Consider the following 26138-nt stretch of genomic DNA (forward strand, 5'->3'; position numbering starts at 1 on the left):
AGCGAATATGGATACCGTGCGTGGCAGCAAGAGAGTGGAGTTTGTTGTTGTCGAACTCACGACCGTTGTCACATTGTATGGACACGAGAGGTAAGTCAAACTGAGTATGAGCGAACGCGCGAAAAGCGGAGAGCGAGGCGTAAGCATCAGATTTTTTGGCGAAGCGGAACGGTCCATAGAAAATGTGTGAAATCATCAAGAATGACTAAAAAATATTTATTGCCAGAAACACTCAAGAACGGTGAAGTCCAAAGATCACAATGCACTAACTCGAATGGACGAGAGGTACGAGTAGTAGAAGTAGAAAAAGGCAAACATACATGACGTCCTAGTTGACAAGCATGACATAAAGCGGAGTGATTTATTTGTCCAATACAAGGAAGGGAAATATGCTGCGAGAGGCGACGGTAAGCATCATGGCCGGGGTGACCGAGGCGACGGTGCCACACGTCGTGAGGGGCGGTGAGCGTGGCGAGGGCGCGAGGAGGCGGAGGGCATGTGAACGTGCAGAGCTCCCCCGTACTATTGCACCGAAGGATCTCGCGCCGGGAATGAAGGTCCTTCACAGAGAAGCCAAAAGGGTCAAAAGCGACGATGCAATGATTATTAGTAGTGAATTGACGAACGGAAATAAGATTTTTGATAATGCTAGGTGTTACTAAGACATGACGTAAGTGAAGAGGTCTATTAGGAAAAAGAGAGGGAAGGGAAGAATGACCGGATGTGGTGACGGGAACGGTGGAACCGTCGCCGACCACCACGTGATGGTATATAGGACGAGGAGAAAGGGAGGATAAGATACCGGCATCGGAGGAAAGGTGGGCGGTCGCGCTGCTGTCCATGACCCACTCGGGAGCGGGCTGCTGCAGCGTCATGTTGGTGAAGTGTTGGGCGAGAGCGGCGGTGTCCCATGATGGTGCCGGTGTCGGTGGTGCGGCGTAGGGCAGCACGGCGCCGTACGGAGCTGAGCCATAGCCGCCGTAGGGCGCGCCGGGAGCAGCCGGGGGAGCGGCCATGTAGGCGTCGGCGTGTGAGCCCGAACCCCTTCCAAGGATGCCACCGGTGCTGTTGGGGCGGGACTGCATGGGCCACATCTGGATGGCCCCTGTCCAAGGGTTGAACGGAGTTGGCATTGGAGAAGCGCCACCGGCGGACTTGTAGCCCTTGTTCTTGCCCTTCCCCTTGCCATAGCCGGTGGCATGAGGGTTGTGGGCGGGAGCAGGAGCCCGCCATGGCTGGCCGCCGCCCGCACCGGAAGGAGCGCCACCGCCGCCCCCGGAGGACGCACCGCCGCCGCTGGGAGGAGCGAGGGCTGGTCCTTTGGCTGCGTAGAAGGCGGCGACCGAGGTGTTGTTGGAGCGCCGAGAGGCCTTCATCTCGTGGAGCAGCAGCATGTTGCGGAAGTTGAGGAAGGTAGGGAACGGCATGAGGAGGGGGGCGATGTCGGCGACACTGTCGAAGCGCTCGTGGAGGCCCTTGATGACGTTGGTGACGAGCTCGGGATCGGAGACGGGCGCACCGACCTCGGCGAGGGCGTCAGCCGCCGTCTTTTGCAGGTGAAGGTACTCGGTGATGGACCGATCCTCCTGCTTGATGTTGTGGAACTCCTCGGCGAGATAAATCTCGCGGCTCTTTTTGTTGTCGTTGAAGAGCGCGAGGACGGAGGTCCAGACCTTGTACGCCGTGGCGGTGGCGGGGTCGGTGGGCATGACGAGGTCTACGATGTCCATGGCCATGGAGCCGTAGAGCCAGCGGAGCACGAGGACGTCGAGGCGGAGCCATGTTGGATCGGTGGAGGGCGTCTCGGTGGTGAGGTGGTCCTCGAGGGCGTAGGTGGCGACGGTGATGTTGAAGAAGGTCCTCCACTTGGGGAAGACGGCGCTCTTGAACTCGAGGACGATCTCACTTTTGGCCAAGGTTTGACGCGGGGTCCTAGAATCTCATACGTCCATCTCACTTTTGCGTTTGTGATGTGATGCTACCCCTACAGCCATGCCTGGCAAGATCTGCCGGCCATTCGCTGGGCGTCGCAGCAGAGGCTAGCTAGCCACCTGTGCAGCGCGCCCCCCGGCTTGTTCGGGAAAATTCAGGCGATCGCTTTCGAGTTCGCACAGGCCCGGTCAGGTCCCCGGGTCCGCACGCCTACCTTAGCTTAAGCGTAGTCCAGGGTGGTGCAGTTGCAGGGTGGTGCCGCTATGCCCTGCCTACATCAGCACACGCACCGGCCAGCCGGCTTTTGTGCCATGTCAAACGCGGCTGGACTCGGATTGTTAACTCGGTGCTAGCAGACCCGTAGATCCCTCGGCAAGTTGTTTGTGTGGAGTGGTTTGGGGTGTCCCGGCCGGTTGTCCGAGAAATGCTAGTTGGCTTTGGAGTTTGAACGTTTGGTTGTCAAGGACACTACTGTCTCGTGTTAGCCAGGCAAGGAGTTTGCACATTTTTGAATTGTCGTCTGACCAAACGCTACTTCTGTCGTTCAACACCGAAAGCACTGCAAGGCACCTTGATGGTGCCTCCTATTGGTTTGCTCTGGTTTGGCAAAGCGGTGCGGTGGTCTAGCTAGGTGCGCAGCATTAGGTTAAACGCAGCCTTTTGCCAAACGGGGGATCAAAATCGTTAGGCCGGCCGTTCATCACCTTGTAATGGCAGGACATATTTTTGTATGGACTCAGGTTTCACAATCACCGTAGTACTGATCTTTACCTTAAGATTCCCCTGACTCTCCCTCATGATAACATCGTTGAACAGTGAAAACCCATGGCTCACAAAACTACAAAGCCTACATTTGCTTTTCAGCGCTACTATTTGCCATCAACAGGTTACAGGTCCCACCCTTTATTTCAATGCCCCGAAGGAGAATCCTTCAACTCGAAGCACGACATGCACCAGAGAAAGAAGAATCTCGTGAAACCGTGCGAGCTCTACACTAGCGTCTTTCGATGAAGCCGTGTTCCTAGCTCCGATCGATAGACCCGCACCATCTATAGTTTCAGTAGGCGGTAGCTAATCACTAGGTATGATCACGGTTGCCGCAAATCAATAGATGCGACATATGATCCGATCGTGCCACTAGCAAACGCTACACAGTACTGCCATTTCCTCGGTAAAAAAGCAGCTAGCTAGTGTATCTTTGGATTGACATGACTGGCCGTTCTAAGCTTCATCCATTTTCTCCCTCTCTTCTGTCACGGTCCAAAACAGCACTACTATAGGTGAAGCAATCTACTAACCTTTTTCTCGAATATGTTCGGGTTGGTTTCGTCTGTATCGCTAGGTTCGTTTGCTTCCTCCTACTCCATTTGTTCGGATTTATTAGTTCTCACGTTTTGAATCAAGTTTGACCATCTATTTAACTAATAAAATATAAAGTACTTCAATACGCTAATAATAAATATGGTTGGATTTGTATTTAAAAGAGGTTTACATACATTTTATTAATTAAGCACATGGTCAAACTTTTATCCAAAATAAAAATGGGTCTAAGGGCATTTCCAACACGGACCCTAAACCTCCCGCATACGTCTGGACCGAGTGGCCTCGGACAGCGCAAGCCATTCAACGGCCTCCCGCATCTGTTCGTGGACCAGTCTAGACTTCAGTTTTCCCGCAAACCGGAACCAAACCCGGGGGCTTTGCGGGAGTTCGGACACCATCGATGTAGGACTCTGACATCCTCAGCCCACCCAAAACTTAGGCGGAGCCCACACATTTGGAGCTGACCGCAATTTTTCCGCGACAAAATTGCTCTTTCTCAACCCTCTCCTCTTTCATCCCGCCGCTCTCCATCCCAATTCTTGCCCTTCCTCGTGAGGCCGGTCGGCTTCTTCCGCCTCGCCTCCGCGCGGTGAGGCCTGTGTTGTGGACTTGTGGTTCGTTTGCGTGCGTTGTCTAGCACGGCGAGCCGGGCTCTGACTGGCTTGTCCCTGCCTGCTTGGTTTGCTCTCCTTGGCCCGTCCAAATAATGCGACGATCATTGATGTGTCACGGCACGGAGGCAGCAGCAGCAGGAGCGCCATAACTGTTTCCGGATCTTGCGTTTTTAACACGGCGCAGCAATTGCATGTCTGCCTGATTAAGCCTGCTCATCAAATTAAGCTCGCTTCTGTCACTCTTTCCCAGCAATGTCTATCTTACTTAATCCTACATCCTCTCCTAAATTAGCTGGAAAAAAAAGCAGCACAAACCAATCAGTGAATTAGCTCATTCCTACTAGTCCGAAGTCTATCTATACCACTACCAGAGTGAGTCCAAATGGAGAAGATTCTCTGTAGAACACAATTCACGAGTGGTCTCTTTTTCTTTGATTATCCGAGATGACTGGCCTGTTTATGAAGCAGCCTTTGGCTTTGGCACGGATGCGCACCTGCAGCACATGTCATGTCGCTTGTTTTTACTACATTTTCGGTGAAGATTCTTTTGGCACGGATGCGCACCTGCAGCACATGTCACGAGGGAAGCAGCGGTACATGCTTGCGACATGGAGAACCTGTCTCTTCTCGCGCGTGGATAAAAAAGGACTTCGTTCCCACGTGACGGACAACAACAACTGGTCCCGTACCGGGGCGCATCCTTGGACAGTAATAACTTTGGTAAAATACGGTTTTCTATCACATCTGTATCATTTCTCTTGTGCACGAGAGTCGAGAGGCCATGCTTTATTCACGTGGTATATTTGGATGTATTCTTCTTGCTACTTCAGTCCCGTGCTGGTTTTACGTACTACTCAGAAAGTCTCTTCTACTGCTCACAATCGCATGCCGGAACTATGATAGACGTACCACACAACCGTGCGGTACTACGTACGTTGTATGATCGTACAATACGACCAAGTAGTCCCAACCAGAGAGAGAAGACGAACAACTGTAACCACACCAGACTTTTTCGGCGAGGAGAAATGCAACGGCGTTGCACGTGTCGGTGCATGCATGCATGCACGCATGAAAGGTGGACGCACGTACGCGTCTCCATGCTGCCGTTCACAGACCCGTGACTGATCGAGGGGTCGGTCGCAACGTTGGGGATTGGGGTGATGCAAAACGGACGGAGCACACAGGGTTTCCACCAAATCATACGGGAATCATCAAGGACATATCTCCGTGCCGTGCGGGCGCGCTGTCGCTCGGCGCGTCGCCATCGCTCCGTCACATGCGCTGATGATGCGCCGATTGGATTGGATTCGCCGGACTGGATGCGACGTGGAGCCAAAGCAGCCTCCGATCAGAGATGAGGCCGTGTGCAACGCAACAGCATAGCGTACGACGGCGATCGTCTACCTCAGCTCGGGTCGTGAACTAGCGGCGTGGGCGCCCGACCCTAATGTGTTGCTGTGCATCTAGTCATCATACACATGCTTTATTCTCATTTTTCACGTAGCCATTATTGGCTTACCAGACCATGCAAAGCAAACCAGTTACCAGTCTGGGTCACATCCCATCGTTTCCAGATTAGCAAAAGATGGTTTCAGAAATGCCATGTGGCCCTGCCGGAATTGCACCCATGGTTGGGTTTCTCTTTTTATATATGCAGGACCATTTGCAACAGAATCTCGTAGACGCCGTTCGGTCGGGTTGCGATGCGTGCCCCTCCTAAAATCTCAATGAGCATTGCTATGCGTACGACTATTTTCATACGATTTTCATACGGCACTGTATATCATACCATCCTTGTGTCAGAGTAAGCCGCTGCCCACCACCCGATCAGGAATCATACAAAATCGTATATTCAAGCATCATACGTGCAGCAATTTCGAATCTCAATCGACCACGCTCTTAATAGAGGAAAAAGCAAAACTGGATTTTCTACACACAAAAAAACTGGATACCAATGGTTGTGGCTACTTGCATTATGAACAGTAGACAGATATTGGTTAGAGCTACATGTTTCCATCACACAGTATGCATCTGAGGCTGTGCAAATAGTGCTTTAAGGAATGGCGACATCACTGAGTTGGGGGTGACAAGAGAACGATGCTAGATGATCAGTGCATATGTGTTCCTTATAAGCCGGGAAAGTGTAGGGGGTAGGCCAATCTAAACAAAGTGAAAGCAAGAGACTACTGGAGAAAAGGTTCAGCTGGAAAAAATAAAAGCTGGCTAGATTCGGTTCCCTATCTGATTGGCTAGAGCACTCGCTTAATCTTGCCCCACTTCTCCGTTAATATACAGTACTACTAAAATGGAGAAGGCGCTATGTTGAAAGTTTCATTTTCGTTTTGTCTGGATAGCATAGCTAGCTAGCTAAAGTGTCGTTCTGTGATTCTGCCGCTAGACAGTGCATTTGCCTGTTATAGTAATGTTCCGAAGAATTGGCAGGAATCTATGCTGAAGTTTCGACTAATCCATTTCGATAGACAAATTTAAGGAGGATCGAAACCTATAAAATCGACTTGAAGAAGAAATGTCACCATCCGTCTAAGCGCAACCTCTACGAGGGCTAAATCCTATCTATCTACTTGTCTGTGCTAAGGGGTGAGCATTCCCCTCACGCCGACCGGCTGCCAAAGTGGGTGGCAGAGGTGAATCCATGGGCTCAGCGCCGAGGAGGGGAGAAAGGCTTTGCCCTAGTCGCCTTGTTAGGGGGGAAATAGCACGTCCGGTGATTATTGTTGCTTATTCAACATCCACTTAAACCATCTTTTACTTATTTGGGTATATATAATTTGTACACTTCTCATGTTATTCATCGAGATGCCAATATCATCGGCTACGACTCGTTTTAAAATCCTTTGTTTTCCACTTATATTCGTCTCAAATTCTCCCTCTTTTTTCCTGTTTCAGTGTCTCTCATTCTTAATAATCTGGAAACATGTCCTAAACCTGCACTATCGGATGAAAAAGATGTGCATGCCAAGCACAACAAACACAACAGCTGCTGCTTGCCACATCTTTTGACGTGCATCAGCAAGGGTTTGACGCGGGGTCCGAGAATCCCGTCGATCTCATCACTTTTCTCGTCCACTCACTACCCCTACCTATGCAGCAGGCATCAGCCCCTGCCGCCTGTCAGCTTGGCAAGATCTGCCGTCCATTCGCTGGCCGTCGCAGCAGGCTAGCTACGTCTACGTGTGCCGCGCGCGCCCCCCGGCTTCTTCGGGAAAATTCAGGCGATCGCTTTCGAGTTGGCACAGGCCCGGTCAGGTGGGTGCGTGCACAGCGTGCATGGCCGGTTCCAAGCGCCTAGCTCATCTTAGCATGGTCCAGGGTGGTGCAGCCGTGCCGGGCCCGACGCTGCATTCCCATTTGCATCCGCCATGCCCTGCCATTCTGCCAATCGCAGCACACGCAGCGGCACCGGCCAGCCAGCTTCGTGCGCCATCAAAACTGGCGCGGTGACTCGGCGAGGAGACTAGATGCCTCACCGTGCTAGAAAGTTGTTTGTGTGGAGTGGTTTGGGTTGGGGTGTCCCGGCCGGTATGTCCGGGAAATGCTAGCTAGCTTTGGAGTTTGCACATTTGGATTGGGTTTAGTAATAAGGACTGTCTCGTACTAGCCCGGCAAGGAGGTCGGTCAACCGTAGTTTTCTGCACATTTAGCATTTTCTAATCGAACAACGCCGCCGTTCATGGGGACGATGACAACACTACACTGGTAGCAAGCCAAGAAACCGTTGCTGAGGTGGGTCACATTGGCTAGCTCGGTATGCAGTATACTTGCTTGATGGTGTCAAAGCGGGGATACAAATGAAAGGTGGCTTTCATATATCCTGGGTTGGTGCCCAGCATTTGATGGCTAGCCTTTAAAAGAACGGGACGCACAGCCTTTTGCCGAACCGGGGATCAAAATCATTTGGTCGGGCATTCGCCTATTGCATCGGTGTGTGCTTCATGCCACTGCCAGGACAGATATTTGTATGGACTAGTAGAAGTTTTTGCACAACCGTCGTAGTACTAGCACCGATCTTGATGCTTTAAGATTGCCCTGGATCTCATGACAGCATCATTGAACAGGCCAAACACGGACGCAACCTCTGTTTCTTTGCTCACAATGAAAGAACCGCAACTCGAAGCGGGACATGCACCGCACAAAGAAGAATCCCGTGAAACGGACAATCCATGAAACAGTGTTGCTAGGTCCATGAAAGTTACGGTTCATGCTAGTCACTACTCCGACATATGATCGATCGTGCCACTAGCAAACGCTAGACAGTACTGTAGTTTAGTTATTTTCCTGAAAATGGGCCGCTAGCAGGTGTATCTTAAATTGACATGACGGGTCGCTAGCTCGCACATACAAGTTCTCTCTTTTTCTCCCTCTCTTCTGCCAGAGTCCAAAACAGCACTATTATCGGTGAAGCATACTCTACTAACTGAGCTGTTTGGGTTGGTTTCGTCCATATAATAGTAGGAGTTCATCAACCGATGTCCATATGCATGCATGTGCATTGCTAGGTTCGCTTGCTTCCTAGCATAGATGCATGATTGAGTAAAGAAAGAAGACCATGATACGTACCCCACTAATAATTTCTTGCTAATGTAACATACGAACCAGCTGATGTAAACCCTACGTGCCGCACGTAAGTTTGCAAACAAAGATGCATGCATGCATGGACGGGCCGTAACCGCGGGCACGAGTTAATGGCAATATTCATTCATGGCGTATTAACTCGTCGCTACCGGTGGTTCATGTGGATGTGGATGTGTTGTCTAGCACGGCGAGCCGGGCTCTGGCTGGCTTGTCCGTGCCTGCTTGGTTTGCTCTCCTGGCTCGTCGAAATAACGCGATCGACCGTAGATGCGTCACGGTATGGGGGCAGCAGCATCGCAGGAACTATTCCCGGATCTTGCCTTTTTGTAACCCGACACAGTGACGATTGTCTGGCTAATTAAACTTGCTCAAATTAAGCTCGTTTCTGTCACTGTTTCCCACCACCAATGTCTACATATATGTTAGTAATTTTGAATTGGCCGGTTCTTTCTACTATAGGAGCGACTCCTATAGGAGTAGTCACGAGTCTACCTGAGTGAGTGACTCAATATGGAGAAGATTCTCTGCACAACACAATTCACGAGTGCTCTCTTTTTCTTTTATTCAGTGATTGGCCTATTTATCCAGCAGCAGGCTTTGCCTTTGGCTCGGATGCGCACCTGCAGCACCTGTCACGTCGTTTGTTTTTACATTTTTGGTGATGATTCTCTTGCATGCGTAGGCTACCCTACCTCACACTGGCTGCCGCAACATTTTCCAAGATTCACACGAGATCGGACAAAATTTCGGCACGAATTGACCCTGCTTCTGAAATATTTTCGAATCTGACTTTTTTTGTCACGCCAACATCCATGGCGTCTGGATTGCATGGGAGACGCCACGGTGCCCGGCGTTTGGCCCTGACCCACACTCGTCCGATTAGCGCTGACATGGCAAAGACGAAACGCCATTGATCTTGGCGTCTGGTCGAAACGCCGTAGCGGTTGGCGTTTGGTCCTTTGTATTTCTCAGCCCGCACATATGCATACAACAATTGATCGGTTTCTTCATTCTTTGTCCTCGTCCGATGCACCACGCCAGTACAACGTCGATTGGAACTTTAAAACTCAAAAGAACATGTCTATAAATTCTTGCACTCCATCTCATCACTCTATAATTCTGTGCTCAGTCCTTTCCACTTCTCTCCTTTGTCATTCTACTCCTATGTGCGCGTCGTTGATGCCGCGGGCTGAAGTGCCAGTGCCGCCGCTCGCCTGGGTGTGCCCGTCGCCAACAGAGCCCGGAGCACTAATGGCAACCCTGGGCGCGCACGGACAAAAAGTAAAAAGGAGTACCCTACAAAACTTAGCTTAGCTTTTTGATACTTTTCTCTTTTATTAAGGCATCTTCAAGGCAGACTCGCAAATCCTCGCAAACGTTTGGACCGCGCTATCCAGACTGTGCAAGCAATCCAAAGTGGTCCTGTATCGGTTTGCAGGGCAGTTCGGCCATGATTTATCCCGCAAATCATAGACAAACGTGGGGCCTTTGCGTGATTCCGGACCGCTCCCAAGCCCATTTCTGACCGCCTGGCCCACCAAAAATCCCCACCCGCCCCTCTCGTGCTTTTCTTCTGACGCACACGCCGCTAACTACGCCGCATTCATGCCGCCGCAGAGCATGCAGCAGCCGACACTGATGCGGAGATGTGATCGAAGGGAGGGAGGATAGCGTTGACCGACGCGACCTCTCGGCAGCCGCCGCTTCAATGCGGACGCAAGTTCCCGGGGAACCAACTCTGGCTGACGTGCCGCATTGAAGCGGACCGCCCCTTCGCTTGGCCCTCGCCGCGGCTATTGAACCAGATCGAACGCCGCGTGAAGGAGGAGCTGGCCACGGCCCCGCACCACCGTGGCGTCTAGATCAGACACCACGTAAAGGACGAGCCTGTGTCCCCGCCACGCAGCCGGTACGGCCGCATTGACGCGACGTTCTCGCTGCCGCGCCGCCACCGCCTCACCGTCAAGGAGGAGGTGCCGCCCGCGATCAAGAAGGCGCGGGGCCGCCTCCTCCACTACCGCAGCGGTGCCTCGGTCTCAAGGGACGTCATGTCTAAGGCGGAGCGCGCGGCTCGACAACAAGAGAGGTATGACCAGCACAATGCCAGTCGCCGCTCCGCGTTCGCCAAGGGCGACGTGGCCGCCGAACTGATACCGCAACGACCCAAACCTCGCCACCGCGTGGGCGCTCGACCACTCTGTGACCACCGCGGAGACGGCCGCTAGGCGTCGCCGCTGCCTTGACGGCGAGTTCGCCAAGATCGACGAGGAGTGATCGCTTAGCGACTGCTCTGCCAACGCCGGTCGCGGCAAGGCCGCCGCTAGGCTCCGAAGGCCACGTCGGTAGTGGTAGCAGCGGCACTCCGCACGACGCAGCAGGAGGCGGAGCGGCTCCCCCGCGAGCAGGAGGTAGTCGCGGCCCTCCGGTGTCGTACCTCCGCTGGAGGGATACGGCGGTGCGGCAGGGCGTGGCGGCCACGAGTACGAGGTGGTCGTCCGGCATAGGGTTTATGGTTTTTTTCTAGTTTTTAGTCAAACGGTCGAAATATCGACCTTTTTATGTAAATGATATCCGAACTTGAATGAAATCCGTCCGATTTGATCGAATTTCTTGAGGTTGGTTTGAATTGTTGGCTGGATGTATGCGGCTAGGGTTGGATGTCGTCCTCTCGTATCCGTGTCCGCGGACTGATCCTCGCGCCTTTTCATGGACGAATGCGGAAAAAAATTACTGATTACTGTTAAACATGTCCTTAGGTGTTATAGGAGAGAAGGGAAAGAAAGCACCCGCGTTGCACATACAGGGCCAGGCATGCATGCATTGCATGCACACCAGGAACAGATGAACAACCAAGCGAGGAAGCATTCGTGTACATGCATGCGTATAGATGGTGACCAAACGCCAAGATCAATGGCGTTTCGTCTTTGCCACGTCAGCACCAACCGGACGAGTGTGGGTCAGGGCCAAACACCAGGCACCGTGGCGTTGGCGTCTCCCATACAACCCAGACGCCATGGACGTTGGCGTGACCAAAAAAGGTCAGATTCGAAAATATTTCAGAAGCAGGGTCAATTCGTGCTTAAGTTTGCCATATAGGTTAGAACAGAAATTTTGTCCCACGAGATCAGGGTGACTGTGACGCCCCCGATTTGACCGTACACTAATCATGCACGCAAATGTGTATGATCAAGATCAGGGACTCACGGGAAGATATCACAACACAACTCTAAAACATAAATAAGTCATACAAGCATCATAATACAAGCCAGGGGCCTCGAGGGCTCGAATACAAGTGCTCGATCATAGACGAGTCAGCGGAAGCAACAATATCTGAGTACAGACATAAGTTAAACAAGTTTGCCTTAATAAGGCTAGCACAAACTGGGATACAGATCGAACGAGGCGCAGGCCTCCTGCCTGGGATCCTCCTAACTACTTCTGGTCGTCGTCAGTGGGCTGTACGTAGTAGTAGGCACCTCCAGTGTCGTAGGTGTCGTCGTCGACGGTGGCATCTGGCTCCTGGACTCCAGCATCTGGTTGCGACAACCAGGTGAAAAGGAAAGGGGGAAAAGAGGGAGAGAAGCAACCGTGATTACTCATCCAAAGTACTCGCAAGCAAGGAGCTACACTACATATGCATGGGTATATGTGTAAAGGGCCATATCAGTGGACTGAACTGCAGAATGCTAGAATAAGAGGGGCATAGCTAATCCTGTCGAAGACTATGCTTCTGGCAGCCTCCATCTTGCAGCATGTAGAGAGAGTAGATTGCCGTCCTCCAAGTAGCATCGCATAGCATAATCCTACCCGGCGATCCCCTCCTCGTCGCCCTGTTAGAGAGCGATCACCGGGTTGTATCTGGCACTTGGAAGGGTGTATTTTATTAAGTATCCGGTTCTAGTTGTCATAAGGTCAAGGTACAACTCTGGGTCGTCCTTTTACCGAGGGACACGGCTATTCGAATAGATAAACTTCCCTGCAGGGGTGCACCACATAACCCAACACGCTCGATCCCATTTGGCCGGACACACTTTTCTGGGTCATGCCCGGCCGCGGAAGATCAACACGTCGCAGCCCCACCTAGGCTCAACAGAGAGGTCAGCACGCCGGTCTAAATCCTATGCGCGCAGGGGTCTGGGCCCATCGCCCATTGCACACCTGCACGTTGCGTGCGCGGCCGGAAGCAGACCTATCCTAGTAGGCGTTCCAGTCCAATCCGGCGCGCGCCGCTCCGTCGCTGACGTCAAGAAGAGCTTTGGCTGATACCACGACGTCGGAATACCCATAACTACTCCCGCGTAGATGGTTAGTGCGTATAGACCAAATGGCCAGACTCAGATCAAATACCAAGATCTCGTTAAGCGTGTTAAGTATCCGCGAACGCCGACCAGGGCCAGGCCCACCTCTCTCCTAGGTGGTCTCAACCTGCCCTGTCGCTCCGCCATAAAGTAACAGTCGGGGGCCGTCAGGAACCCAGGCCCACCTCTACCGGGATGGAGCCACCTGTCCTTTCAGCCCCCTCATCAGAATCACTTGCGGGTACTCACGAGCCGACCCGACTTTAGTCACCACATGTGTCATGTATAGAGTATATAAGTATATACCCGTGATCACCTCCCAGGTGATCACGGCCCGATAGTATAGCACAGCAGACGGACAAGAATGTAGGGCCACTGATGGAAAACTAGCATCCTATACTAAGCATGTAGGATTGCAGGTAAAGGTAACAACAGTAGTAGCAAGTACAGGCTATGCATCAGGATAGGATAAACGGAAAGCAGTAACATGCTTCACTACTCTAATGCAAGCAGTATAGACAAGAATAGGCGATATCTGGTGATCAAGGGGGGGGGGGGGCTTGCCTGGTTGCTCTGGCAAGAAGGAGGGGTCGTCTTCGATGTAGTCGAACACACGAACTTCGGCAGCGGTCTCGGAGTCTACCGGAAAGAAGTAACGGAGGGGGAACACAATAAATAACAGAGCAATCAAATGTAACACAAAGCAAGACGCGGTGATACGTTGTGCTAGGGGTGACCTAACGTAGGGATAGGTGATACCGGCGAAGGGGGGAAACATCCGGGAAGGTATTCCCGGTGTTTCACGTTTTCGGACAGATGAACCGGAGGTGAAATGTTACAGGTTCACTATGCTAGGGATGTGTGGCGGGCGAACGGGCTGCGTATCCGGATTCGTCTCGTCGTTCTGAGCAACTTTCATGTAGAAAGTATTTTCATCTGAGCTACGGTTTATTTTATATGATTTTCTAAAGATTTAATCATTTTTGGATTTTAATTATTTATTAAATCCAACATTATCCAGAATTGTGCATGCTGACGTCAGCATGACATCAGCAGTCAACAGGGGAGTTGACTGGTCAACTGACGTGTGGGTCCCGTTCGTCAATGACTGTTTAGTCTAATTAGGGTTAACTAATCTAATTGCTATTTAATTAAACTAAATAGTTAATTAGATTAATTAATTAATTAATTAATTATTTTAATTAATTAATTATTTTAATTATTTATTTATTTATTTTATTAATATTATTTTTAATTCTCTTTTTTTTACGTTCTAGGGCTGGGCCTCTGTGTCATTGGGCCAAAGGGCCACAGCGGGTCGGGCAACGGGCGGCGGTGCGGGCACCCGAACAGGCGCGTGCCCGAGGTCACCAGGGGAGGGGGCTCCGGTGAGCCGCGGGAGCAGCCGCGGATGGGGGCCGGCGCGGCCGGGAGGAAGCAGGCGCGGCCCGGGGGCGGAGCGGGGTTCGTGCAGCGCGCGTGCGACGACGGGTGCGAGCGGCAGAAGCCAGCGATGGCGGAGCAGAGGCGGGGCATGGTCGCGGCCGCAGGCGACGTGAAGCGGCGCAGTGGGCGGCGACGGGGTCGCAGGCGAGGTGCTAGTGAGAGTGGGGGCGCGGGATGTGGTGGCCGAACGCAGGCGCGCGTGGGCCGGAGGCGAGATGCGGGCGCGCCGCCGGAGCGCGTGCGGGGCGGTGGTGGCTGCGAGTGGGCGCCGGAGCGCGTGCGCGACAGAGAGGAGGGGAAGGCGGGGAGGTGTTCCTCACCCCCGTTGTAGAGGTGCGGGCGGTGTGGCTCGAGGAGGCCGGCGGGGTAGGGGCGACGGTGAGGCGACGGGGCGGAGGAGCACGGTGTTGGGTATGCGGGGCAGCACCGGGTGGCTTCAGGCTCGGCGAGGCGGCGCCGGGCGTCGACGATGACGACGGGATCGGGGGCGGCGCGTCCAGATCGGGGAAAGGGGGGGCGCCAAGGAAAGTGGGGGGATCGGGTGCGTGGGGTAGGTTAGGGTTTCGGGTGAGTGGATAAGGGGAGTGGGGGGAGTGGCCGGCTGGGCCTGGTGGTTTGGCCCAGTGGGGCTGTGGCCTGCTGGGCCGGAGCCCAGTGGGGGGGTTGCTCTCTCCTTTTTTTTGCTTTGTTTTATTTCTACCTTTTTTTTGCTTTCTTTTATCTATTTAATAATTTATAGTCTTACAAAAGTAAAACCCGTACCTAAAATAGAGTTACAACTCCAACTATTTTCACAGAAAGTTTTACCCCTGATTAAAATAGTTTAGCAATTTATAATATTTAAAAGGTATTTATTTAATAGTTTTACCTACTGTTTTAATCATTTAAGTGCATTTAAACCTTTTATAAAAATGTGGTTTCTCCACAATAATTACCTATGCATTATTTAGCAACACCCCAACATTTTAGTTTTAATATTTGAAAAATCTTTACCATTTGACTTTATTTTTAGTTTGAATTTCGAATCGATTTTGAACTAACACGAGATTAACAACAATAATCGTGATGACGTGGCATCATTAACGTGGGATTACTGTAGCCTAATTATCCGGGCATCACAGTGACAAGGGAAGTAGTACAATACATATGCTGACGACATAGAGGACCTGTCTCTTCTCGCGTTAGAAAAAAAAGACAGTTAATCCAAAAAAAAAGGACTCTGTTCCCATGTGACAGACAGCAAGTGGTACGCGGCGCATCCTTACCTGCTTTATTCATGTGTGTATTTGTGGTGTACTCATCTGATTGCTGCTAGTAATTTGGTGCTAGTTCTACTTAGAGCAACTTCAATGGGGCGACCCAAACGGACGGCGCATTTGTCCGGTTTTTGTCCGTTTGGGTCGGTCGCCCGCCCGGCGTCCGCCCAGTTTTGTATTTGGGTCGGCAATGCGCCCAACGCGCCGACCCATTTCCTGTCCGCATTCAACTTTTAAATAAAAAAGGCCCGCGGCCGATCATGCCAGCGGCCATGTCTCATGCCGGCACCATGCCAGCGCCGGCATACAATGCCGGCTTCAGAAAATACCACAATTCATGCTGGCGCACTTGCCAGCAGGCCGGCACACATGCCAGCACACAAAAAATGGTGGGACTTGAGTTCGACCACGCCATCGCGGCTCCCGTGGTCATGCCGGCACACCTGTCGGCATATAAAAAGATGGCCCTCGACGCCATAGATCACTCGTCGTCGAACTTGAGCATGTCGGCCTGCATCTTCTCAAACCACGGCCTCTTCCTTGGCGACAAGGCGTTGAGATCCACCTTCATGATCTCCACCCCAGTCATTATGCTTGCAAGAGCCACTTCTTTCGCCTTTGTCTTGGCGTTGGCGGCCTCGATCTCTAGCATCTTGGCTTGCTTCTCCGCCTCGAGCTCGAACATCTTGGCTTGCTTCTCGGCGTCAAGATCAAGCCTCCTCCTTTGGATCTCCATGAAAGCATCCATTTGCTCCGCCTTGAAACGCCGGCGCTCCTCCTCCCTTGAGTCCTTCTTATTCATCATGCCGTCCACGCTTGCGATCAAGGCGTTGGTGACCGCATCTCGCTTGTCCTCCTTATTGGAGTTGGTCTTCCCCCGCGGCCGTGCCGGCTCGCCCTCCCCAACATCCTCCATGGCGCCCTTCCCCCCACGTGCCTTGAGCGCGGCATATAGTGCCTTGAACTTCTCTTCGTCCTTGATGACCCGATAGCAATGGGAGAGGTTGAAGCACTTGCCATTGTGTTGAACCTTGAATGCCTCCAAAGCTTGAAATGCCTACAAAATGTTTCCATGGAAGCATATGGGCAAGTGATAGCAAATGAAGACGTAAAAGAATGATCTTGATGGCACAAAAGAGGGCGGCTTGCTTGCTTGCTTGCTATCTTGACGGCACAAAAGAGGGCTTGCTTGCTTGCTCTTGCGCTTCGGCTTAGGACCGGCGGTTTGGTTGGCAAGCTCGTCCTCGAACAAAGGCTCCACTTAGATGTCGCACTCGTCCTCTTCCTCTAGCCCATAGTCCTCCGGGAACTCGTGGTCGAGGGGGAAGCCGTCCAGGTCAATGCCGACCTGATCACGCATGAAGGCCGCCTGCTCGGGATCATAGCCAGCGGCCGGCGTGAACGCCCCGCGGCCGTCCTGGCTTTGTGTCTCGTCGGGATCGTAGCCAGCGCCCGGTGCACCACCCTCGAAGATGAGGTTTTGCATGTAGTCCTAGTCGACGGCGGACGGCATTTCCTCGAACAGGTTACGGGCGTCCGGGAGCCCGCCGGCCGGCGTCTATCGTGCGCGTTTCCTCGTGTCGCCGGACGACGAGCCACCGACCACGGGGGTGGCGTTGAGGTCGATGGGCGCGGGCACGGGCGTGGAAGGCGCGACCACGCCCACGTTGGGTGAGCACTCTCCGGAGAGGCGGGAGGCCTGCGGGTAGACGTGGAAGCCGGGGACCGGGTTGCAAACCGACGCGCGGGGTGAGTCGGGCAGCACCATCCGAGAAAACGCCGACGAGTCGGTGCTGGCCGCGGCGACGGCGGCTTGGAGGGCGCTGTGCTGGCTAGGGTTTACCCCTAGCGTGTAGAGCGCCTCCCTCGTTGTCGCGGCGACGCGGGCGTTGGTGAACTCCTGCTGCGCGGCGGCGACGGCGGCGGCCTGCGCGGCGGCCTCATCCCTCGCGTCCGCGGCATGCCTCCGGCCCTTCCTCTTGGCCGACTCCCTTGCCCGCTGTTCGGGCGTCAGCGCCTTCTTCGGCTTGGTCGCCGTGGCGGTCTTGCGCGGGGCACGAGGCTTGCCTTTCCCGGAGTGGGCGACGGCGCCGGACGAGGCGAGGGAGGCGAGGCCGGCAGCGGCGTCGAGGTCGAGGTTGAGGTCGATGGCGTCCTCCATGGCTGGTTGGGGGGCGGGGGCGCGCGCGGGCGGGAGCGTTTTTGGGGAAAATGGAGGGGAATGTTGGTGGCTGCCACCGATCGGCGGGCCCGGGGAGAGGAGTAGGCGCGCGCGCGTCCGTCTCGTGTCCGCGCTGACGCAAATCCGGCTCAAAATTGGGCCTGGAATGGGTCGCCCGCGGACGAAAAACGGACGCGCGTCTGTTTGGGTCGGCGCGTTGGGCCGCCACTTTTGTCCGCGCCGACCCAAACGGACGCGGGCGGACGAAATGGGTCGCCCCATTGGAGTTGCTCTTAGTACTATTCTCACCGGAATGTGCACAGATCGAAAACTTGAGCTCAGATAATCGCGTCTCCTGCTCACGGCCGTGCGATGCAGGACGTGTGTTTGATCGTACCATTGCATTCGCAGCGTCGCACGCAAGGTGGACGCGTCTCCCGGCCACCCACGGGCCCGTGACCCCGTGACCGATCGATCGCGTGGGGGGTGGTGCAGAACGGACGGAGCAACACATGGTTTCCGCCAATCATACGGTGATCATCTGGGCTTCCCCGCGCCGGGCGGGAGGGCTGTCGCTCGCGGCGTCGCCATCACGCCGTCACATGCGCTCGCTAAGGCCAACCCCCCCGCGCGACCCTAAACGGACGTCCGTTTTGCCCGGATTCTGTCCGTTTGGGTAGGGCGATGGGATTGTGACCGGACGTGTCCTAGGATGCGGTGGCCGTGCGCCCAGCGCGCGGCCGCATCCTTTGACCCCATCTTGTCCGTCTCCATTTTTAAATGAGAACAACGTTCGAAACGAAGCCCTAGTTCACGCCGGCAACAGAGTCAGCGGCCTACACGTTCTTCGCCGGCAACACAACCAGCCTCCAAAATGAATGTGTTTCTCGCCGGCAAACAGCCAGTGGCCCAGCGGGCGGCACCCATGCCAGCCTCCAAAAAGAACGGCCACGGCCGATCGGACGACCTAGTTCAGGCCGTCGGCGTCGAACATCTCCTTCTGCCTGGCCTCGAACCAGCTCCTCGTCTTCTCGCTCATCTTGGTCAAGTCCACACTCATAATCGCAAGGGCCACCTCATTTTCTTTGGTTGCGGCATTGGTGGCCTCGATGTCGAGCTGCCTCTGCCTGGCCTTAACATTGGCCGCCTCGATGCCGAGTTGCCTTTGCCGGGCGCCTCCTTCATGTCGGTCTTCCTCTTCTTGGCCGCCTCCTCCATCTCAAGCTTCTTCCTTTGGAGCTCTAGGTATTGCTTCATTTGCTCGTCCTTGCTTTGCCGCTTCTTCTTGTCCCTCACATCCTTCTGAGACATCATGCCATGCAAAGTCTCATGCAAGGCCATGGATGAGGCATCACGTATGTCGTCCATCTTGGAGTTGGTCTTGCCCCTCGGCCTCTTCAACGCCTCGCCATCTCCACCTCCGGCGAACTTGGCCGTCTTCTTGCCTCTCTTCCTTTGAAGTTCACGGTATTGATCCTTGAACTTAGGACAATTGTTGATGATCGTCCAACAATGCGTAAGAGTGAATGGCTTATCATTGTGCCGGGCCTTGAATGCTTCCAAAGATTGAAATGCCTACACCACATGATCAACAACAATTGAACATGCAAGCATATACAATGCCGAAGTCTCATGGCCGTAGCAAGGAAAGGGCTAGGATGAGGAGAGCATACCATGTCCCCAACGCCGAGACCACTAACGAGCCGTGCTTCAACGCTCTCAAATGCGGCGCAATACTTGTTGCACTCTTATTGGATGAACAACCACCTCTTTTGAATCGAGGTGATGCCACGGTTGCTTGTAATTTGGCAGGGCCCAAACATCTTCCTTTCATGGAATGTTTTGTGGACTCTCGTCCAAAAAACAAGGCCCTTTTGTTGCGTGCCGGTCCTCGGATCTTGGCTAATCTCCATCCAACATTGGCAAATCAACTTGTCCTCCTCTTGTGTATATGAACCAGTGCGAATGCTCTTCCTCCTCTTTTGTGCTTCCACTCTTTGGGTGAGCTCGTCGATGAACAATGGCTCGCCACCAATATCAATGTCATTGCCTTCTTCTTCATCACCATCACCTTCACAATAGATGTCATCGTCCTCATGCCACGAGTCACCATGGTCGTAGTTAGCACGGTTGTCGGCCTCTTCATCGGCAACGTACTGGGCGCTGCCATCCTGACTTTGGGTCTTGTCGGGATCGTAGGCACGGGCATGCCCACCCTTGTAGATCACATCCTCCATGAACTTGTTGTAGAAGGGGTCGACAACCGGTGGCGTTGGTGTTGGCATTCCGTCGAACACGACGCGCGCGGGGGGGGGGGGGGGGGGACGGCATGATGCCCGTAAATGGTGGTCGTGCTTGCTTTCTTTGCATCTCGACGGACGGCCGGCCGCCGCTGCTGGACCCAGGCATGACGTTGAGATCGATGACGGCCGAGGGGCGCGGGGTGGATGGCGCAATCACGCCAACGTCCGGCGATGCCGAGAAACGGGTCTGGCCGTCGTGCCTCGGCGGGGGAAAGCCGGGAGACATAGGCGTGGTCCGCGACATCAGGAGTGGCAGTGCGGAGGCCGGGCGACCGACGAGCCTGTGCTCGCCGGGCCGACGGGCGCGACAGAGAAATCCGCCGGACGACAAATGCCAAGCATGAGGAGGGCGTGCGCTTTGTTGACGATGGCCTCCTTCTCCTCGACCTCGGCCTTGCGCCGCGCGGCCTCCACTGCATCGTGCTCGGCGGCGAACTTGGTCGCGGCGGCATTGTCCTTGACGAGCGACCTCCGGTTCCTCCTCTTCGCCGATTCCGCGTCCAACTTGGCGATGTCCTCCGGCGTGCACTCCGACCGCGGTTTCCTTGGCGCCTTGGCCGCCTTCTTCTTGACCTTTGCGGGCGGGTCGACGGCCAGGCCGCTGGAATTCGGCTGGGAGTCGGCCATGGACGGGGGAGGGGGGGTTGCTTTGTGACACCGACAGGCGGGCCAGGGCAGGGCAAGCGCGCGTGTCTCGCCCGTCCGTGCGCTGTCCGTTTCACCCCAAAATCGGTGCAAACTTGGGCCGGGGATGGGTCGAAAGCGGACAGAAAACGGACAAAAGTCCGTTTGCTCCCGCGCGCTGGGCCGTCTGGTTCGTCCGTTTTACCCCAAACGGACGCGTGCGGACAGGCTCCACCGCACAACCCCAAACGCATGTCCACTTTGCCCGGATTCTATCCGTTTGGGTAGGGCAATGCGGTCGTGTCCGGGCCTGTCCTAAGATGTGGTGGCCGTGCATCCTTTAGCTCCATCCTGTCCGCCTTCATTTTTAAACAACAACGTTCGAAATACCAAGCCCTAGTTCAGGCCAACGGCCCAAGTTCACGCCGGCAACAGAGCCACCGGCCTACACGTCCTCGCCGGCAACACAGCCGGCGGCCGGCAACACAGCCAACCTCCAAAATGAATAGTTTTGTTCGCCGACAACACAACCAGCGGCCGGCAACACAACCAGCCTAAAAAATGAATGTATTTCTCGCCGGCACACAGCCAGCGGCCGGCACCCATGCCAGCCTCCGAAAAAGAACGGCCACGGCCGATCAGACGACATAGTTCAGGCCGTCGGCGTCGAACATCTCCTTCTGCCGGGCCTCGAACCAGCTCCTCGTGTTCTCGCTCATCTTGGTCATGTCCATGCTCATGATCGCAAGGGCCATCTCCTTTGCTTTGGTTGCGGAATTAGTGGCCTCGATGTCGAGCTGCCTCTGCCTGGCCGTGACATTGGCGGCCTCGATGTCGAGCTGCCTTTGCCGGGACGCCTCCTCCATGTCGATCTTCCTCTTCTTGGCCGCCTCCTCCATCTCAAACTTCTTCCTTTGAAGCTCTAGGTATTGCTTCATTTGCTCGTCCTTGCTTTGCCACTTCTTCTCGTCCCTCACATCCTTTTGAGACATCATGCCATGCAAAGTCTCATACAAGGCCATGGATGAGGCATCGCGTATGTCGTCCACCTTGGAGTTGGTCTTGCCCCTCAGCCTCTTCAGCGCCTCGCCATCTCCAACCGCGGCCAACGCGGCCGTCTTCTTGCCTCTCTTCCTTTGAAGTTCACGGTATTGATCCTTGTAGGGCAATTGTTGATGATCGTCCAAAAATGCGTAAGAGTGAATGGCTTGTCATTGTGCCGGGCCTTGAATGCTTCCAAAGATTGAAATGCCTCACCACATGATCAACAACAATTGAACATGCAAACATATACAAGGCCGAAGTCTCATGGCCGTAGCAACGAAGGAAGTAGGATGAGGAGAGCATACCATGTCCCCAATGCCGAGACCACTCACGGGCCGTGCTTCAACGCTCTCAAGTGCGGCACAATACTTGTTGCACTCTTGTTGGATGCACAACCACCTCTTTTGAATCGAGGTGATGCCACGGTCGCTCGTAATTTGGTAGGGCTCAAACATCTTCCTTTCATGGAATGTTTTGTGGTCTCTCGTCCGAAAAACAAGGCCCTTTTGTTGCGTGCTGGTCCTCGGATCTTGGCTAATCTCCATCAGACATTGGCTAATCAACTTGTCCTCGTCTTGTGAATATGAACCTGTGCGAATGCTCTTCCTCCTCTTTTGTACGCTTCCGCTCTTTGGGTGAGGTCATCGATCAACAATGGCTCGCCACTAATATCAATGTCATTGCCTTTTCTTCATCACCATCACCTTCGTAATAGATGTCATCGTCTTCAAGCCACGAGTCACCATGGTCGTACTCAGCATGGTCGTGGGCCTCTTCATCGACAACGTACTGGACACGGCCATCCTGACTTTGGGTCTCGTTGGGATCGCAGGCACGGCCATGCCGACCCTCGTAGATCAGATCCTCCATGAACTGGTTGTAGAAGGGGTCGTCGACCGTTGGCGTTGGTGTTGGCATTCCGTCGAACAGGACGCGGGGGGACGACATGGTGCCCGTAAACGGTTGCCGTGCTTGCTTTCTTTGCATCTCGACGGATGGCCGGTCGCCGCTGCTGGACCTCGGCATGACGTTGAGGTCAATGACGGCTGAGGGGCGCGGGGTGGACAGCGCGATCACACCAACGTCTGGCGACCCTGAAAAACGGGTCTGGCCGTAGTGCCTTGGCGGGGGAAAGCGGGGCGACATAGGCGTGGTCCGCGACGTCGGCGACTGGCAGTGCGGAGACCTGGTGACCGACGAGCCTGTGCGTGCCGGGCCGACGGCCGCTGCAGAGAAACCCGCCGAACGGCAAATGCCAAGCATAAGTAGGGTGTGCGCTTTTTGACGATGGCCTCCTTCTCATCGACCTCGCCCTTGCGCCGTGCGGCCTCCATCGCATCGCGCTCGGCGGCGAACTTGGCCGCGGCGGTCTTGCCCTTGACGGCCGCCCTCCGGTTCCTCCTCTTCGACGATTCCGTGTCCAACTTGGCGAGCTCCTCCGGCGTGCATTCTGACCGCGGCTTCCTTGCACCCTTGGCCGCCTTCTTCTTGACCTTTCCGGGCGGGTCGACGGCCAGGTCATCGGAATTCGGTTGGGCGTCGACCATGGGGGGGGGGCTTGGGAGGGTTTGGGGGAAATGGCGCCAAATGGGGGGAGGGGGGAGGGGGTTGCTTTGTGCCAATGACAGGCGGGCCAGGGGAGGTCAAGCGCGCGCGTCCCGCCTGTCCACGTGTTGTCCGTTTCTCTCCAAAAGCGGCGCAAACTTGGGCCGGGGATAAGTCGAAAACGGACAGAAAACAGACAAAAGTCTTTTTGCGCCCGCGCGCTGGGCCGTCTCGTTCGTCCGTTTTGCCTAATACGAACGCGGCCGGACAGGATTGGGTCGCGCGCTGGAGTTGGCCTAATACGTGGATGGGATTGGATCGGACGGGATGCGACGTGGAGCCAAAGCATCATCCTCCGATCACAAATAAAGCCGTGTGCAACGCAACGGCACAGCGGACGACCGCGGAATCGTCTACCTCACCTCGCGAACGCTGTGACCATGAGGTGAACAAAATGGTCCGCCATAGTACCACAAGTCTTGGTGCTATCAATTCGCTTCTTTAGCTTTGACCTGCGCTGAAAACTATGTGTGGACTAGCCGCCTAGCTATGTTCACTGTTTGCATACATCTTTGTACACGTTATGACGTACTACCACTTAGTCTTCGTCACATTTACTACGTGGATATATAAGTACTGCTCCCACGAGTAGCTAGATTTCGTGTTTGGACCCTTTTTCAATACTTGATCGAGATTTGACCCTACCTTGCAAAAATTTCAGGATTTGACTCTTTTCTTACCGTCAGAGTCCACGGCGGTAGGGTATAACAGCCTACCGCCAAGGTCCTTGGTGGTAGGTTTGCACACCCTACTGAAAAAATTTCTTAAGTATGAAACAAAGTGCATGCTCGCACCTACCGCCGAGCACCTTGGTGGTATGGTTGTACAGCCTACCGCCAGTCTGTCTGGCGGTAGGGGTGTTTCTACCGCCAAGGTCCTTGGCGGTAGGCTGTTACACCCTACCGCCATGGACCCTGGCGATAGCAAAAGGGTCAGGTCCCGTTTTTTTACAAACTAGGGTCAGATCTCGATTAATTTTCAGAAAAAAGGACAAAACGCGAAATTTTGCGCCAACGAGTAGGGCGTTTTAGGTGAAAATGGACAGATCTGACCTTGTTTGAGGCTTTAGCACAAAATGGCATGTATCAAAAAACTATAAAATGGCTCATTTACATGACGCCCGAGGCAAGGATGACATACTAGACAGCACGACGCGCAGACCCGGGCTACCATGCTAGATGATGCGACAACTACCTCTACCGAGGGCATCGTGCTATATAATATGGCGCCCCTGCTGAGGGAGTCCTGGACTAAGGGGTCCTCGGGCGTCCGACCTGTTAGCCATGGGCCGGACTGATGGGCTGTGAAGATACGAAGACCGAAGACTCTCACCCGTGTCCGGATGGGACTCTCCTTGGCGTGGAAGGCAAGCTTGGCGTCCAAATATGAAGATTCCTTTCTCTATAACCGACCTTATGTAACCCTAGATCCTCCCGGTGTCTATATAAACCGGAGGGCTTAGTCCGGAGGACGAATACTCATTACCATAGTCATACAGGCTAGACTTCTAGGGTTTAGCCATTACGATCTCGTGGTTGATCAACTCTTGTAATACTCATATTCATCAAGATCAATCAAGCAGGAAGTAAGGTATTACCTCCATAGAGAGGGCCCGAACCTCGGTAAACATTGTGTCCCCTATCTCCTGTTACCATCAACCTTAGACGCACAGTTCGGGACCCTCTACCCGAGATCCGCCGGTTTTGACACCGACATTTGTGCTTTCATTGAGAGTTCCACTATGCTGGCCTCAAAAGGTTCGATGGCTCCTTCAATCGTCTACAACAACGCTGTCCAAGAGGAAACCTTCCTCCCCGAACAGATCTTCGTATTCGGCGGCTTGGCACTGCGGGCCAACTCGCTTGGCCATCTGGAGCAGATCGATAGCTACGCCCCTGGCCACGAGGTCAGATTTGGAAGCTTGAACTACGTCGCGGGCATCCGTGGAGACTTGATCTTCGACGGATTCGAGACCGCGGCGGCCGCTCCGAGTCACCTCGATGAACATGAATTAAATCTGTCATCGGACCACATCCAGGAGATAGCTCCTGTAACTGCTCTAGCCTTAGATCCGGAGCAGATCGCGCCATCCGAGGACGGGAAGCTCAACCCCGCCACGGAGGCCTTAGATCCCTCGGCGTTGGAGCCGCACACAGACTCAACCTCACGTAATATCCGTGTCACCGGAACCCCGGACTCGTTTCCGGCTATAAGTTCCGAACCATATGCATCCGCGGAAGTCGAGCTGGATCAGTCATTGACCGTCGAATTCAGCGTCGCAGACATCTTGCCTTTCGGCGATGTGCTGAATTCATTAAGAAATTTGTCCTTGGAGGGGGACTCACAGCCGAATTATGTCCGGTTCGAACTGGAGGCTGATGATGGAGAATTTCGCTTCCCACCCGCCATCCACTTTATAACCACTGTCGACGACTTAACCGACATGCTTGATTACGGCTCCGAAGACATCGACAGTATGGACGCCGATGCCGACGAGGAGCAGGGAAAAAACCTGCCATTTACTGGACGATGCACGGCCACTTCTTCGTACGATGTGTACATGGTGGATACACCTAAAGAAACTAACAACGATGACAAAGAAGACCCAGTTGAAGATAAACCTCCTGAGACATAGTCCAAACGCTGGCGTCCTCGGTGCCGCTCTAAGTCACGTCATTCAAAAGACAGCAATACTGGCGCCGGAGAAAATAATACTCCGGACGATGCCGCAAACAATGAAGACCCCGTTGAGGCAATTTTCGACCAGGAGGAACAAGGAAACGGTCAAGTCAGCCCTAATAAACAGGCCAGGCACAATGACTCGAACGATGGTAGTTATCTTCCGCTCTCCGAGGATGAGGAGAGCCCCAACAACGAGGATTTCATCGTGCCTGAGGAACCTCTTGAGTAGGAACGCTTCAAGCGCCGGCTAATAGCCA

At 54.0% G+C, this 26138-nt stretch overlaps 1 protein-coding gene across 1 annotated transcript; it reads right to left on the minus strand.

The window, feature by feature from the left end:
* Nucleotides 1-522: 522 nt before the first annotated feature.
* Nucleotides 523-4379, minus strand: LOC141039163 (uncharacterized). Its single transcript, XM_073506473.1, has 4 exons — nt 4364-4379; nt 4110-4161; nt 803-1932; nt 523-560 (listed from the first exon to the last, which is right to left on the minus strand). Exons 1-4 carry the CDS (start codon nt 4377-4379, stop codon nt 523-525), a joined length of 1236 nt encoding a protein of 411 aa, XP_073362574.1.
* Between the last annotated feature and the right edge of the window lie 21759 nt (nt 4380-26138).

Source organism: Aegilops tauschii, chromosome 1 (assembly GCF_002575655.3).
Source record: "Aegilops tauschii subsp. strangulata cultivar AL8/78 chromosome 1, Aet v6.0, whole genome shotgun sequence".
NCBI lineage: Eukaryota > Viridiplantae > Streptophyta > Magnoliopsida > Poales > Poaceae > Aegilops > Aegilops tauschii.

What these genes read in the sequence shown, in the direction of transcription:
- LOC141039163 (XM_073506473.1), bottom strand. An exon ending in ATAGACATTGCTGGGAAAGA is followed by an intron (nt 1,933 to 4,109) that starts GTGACAGAAGCG and finishes ATGAGATTCTAG; the next exon opens with GACCCCGCGTCAAACCTTGG. An exon ending in CCACCTTTCCTCCGATGCCG is followed by an intron (nt 561 to 802) that starts GTATCTTATCCT and finishes TTCTCTGTGAAG; the next exon opens with GACCTTCATTCCCGGCGCGA.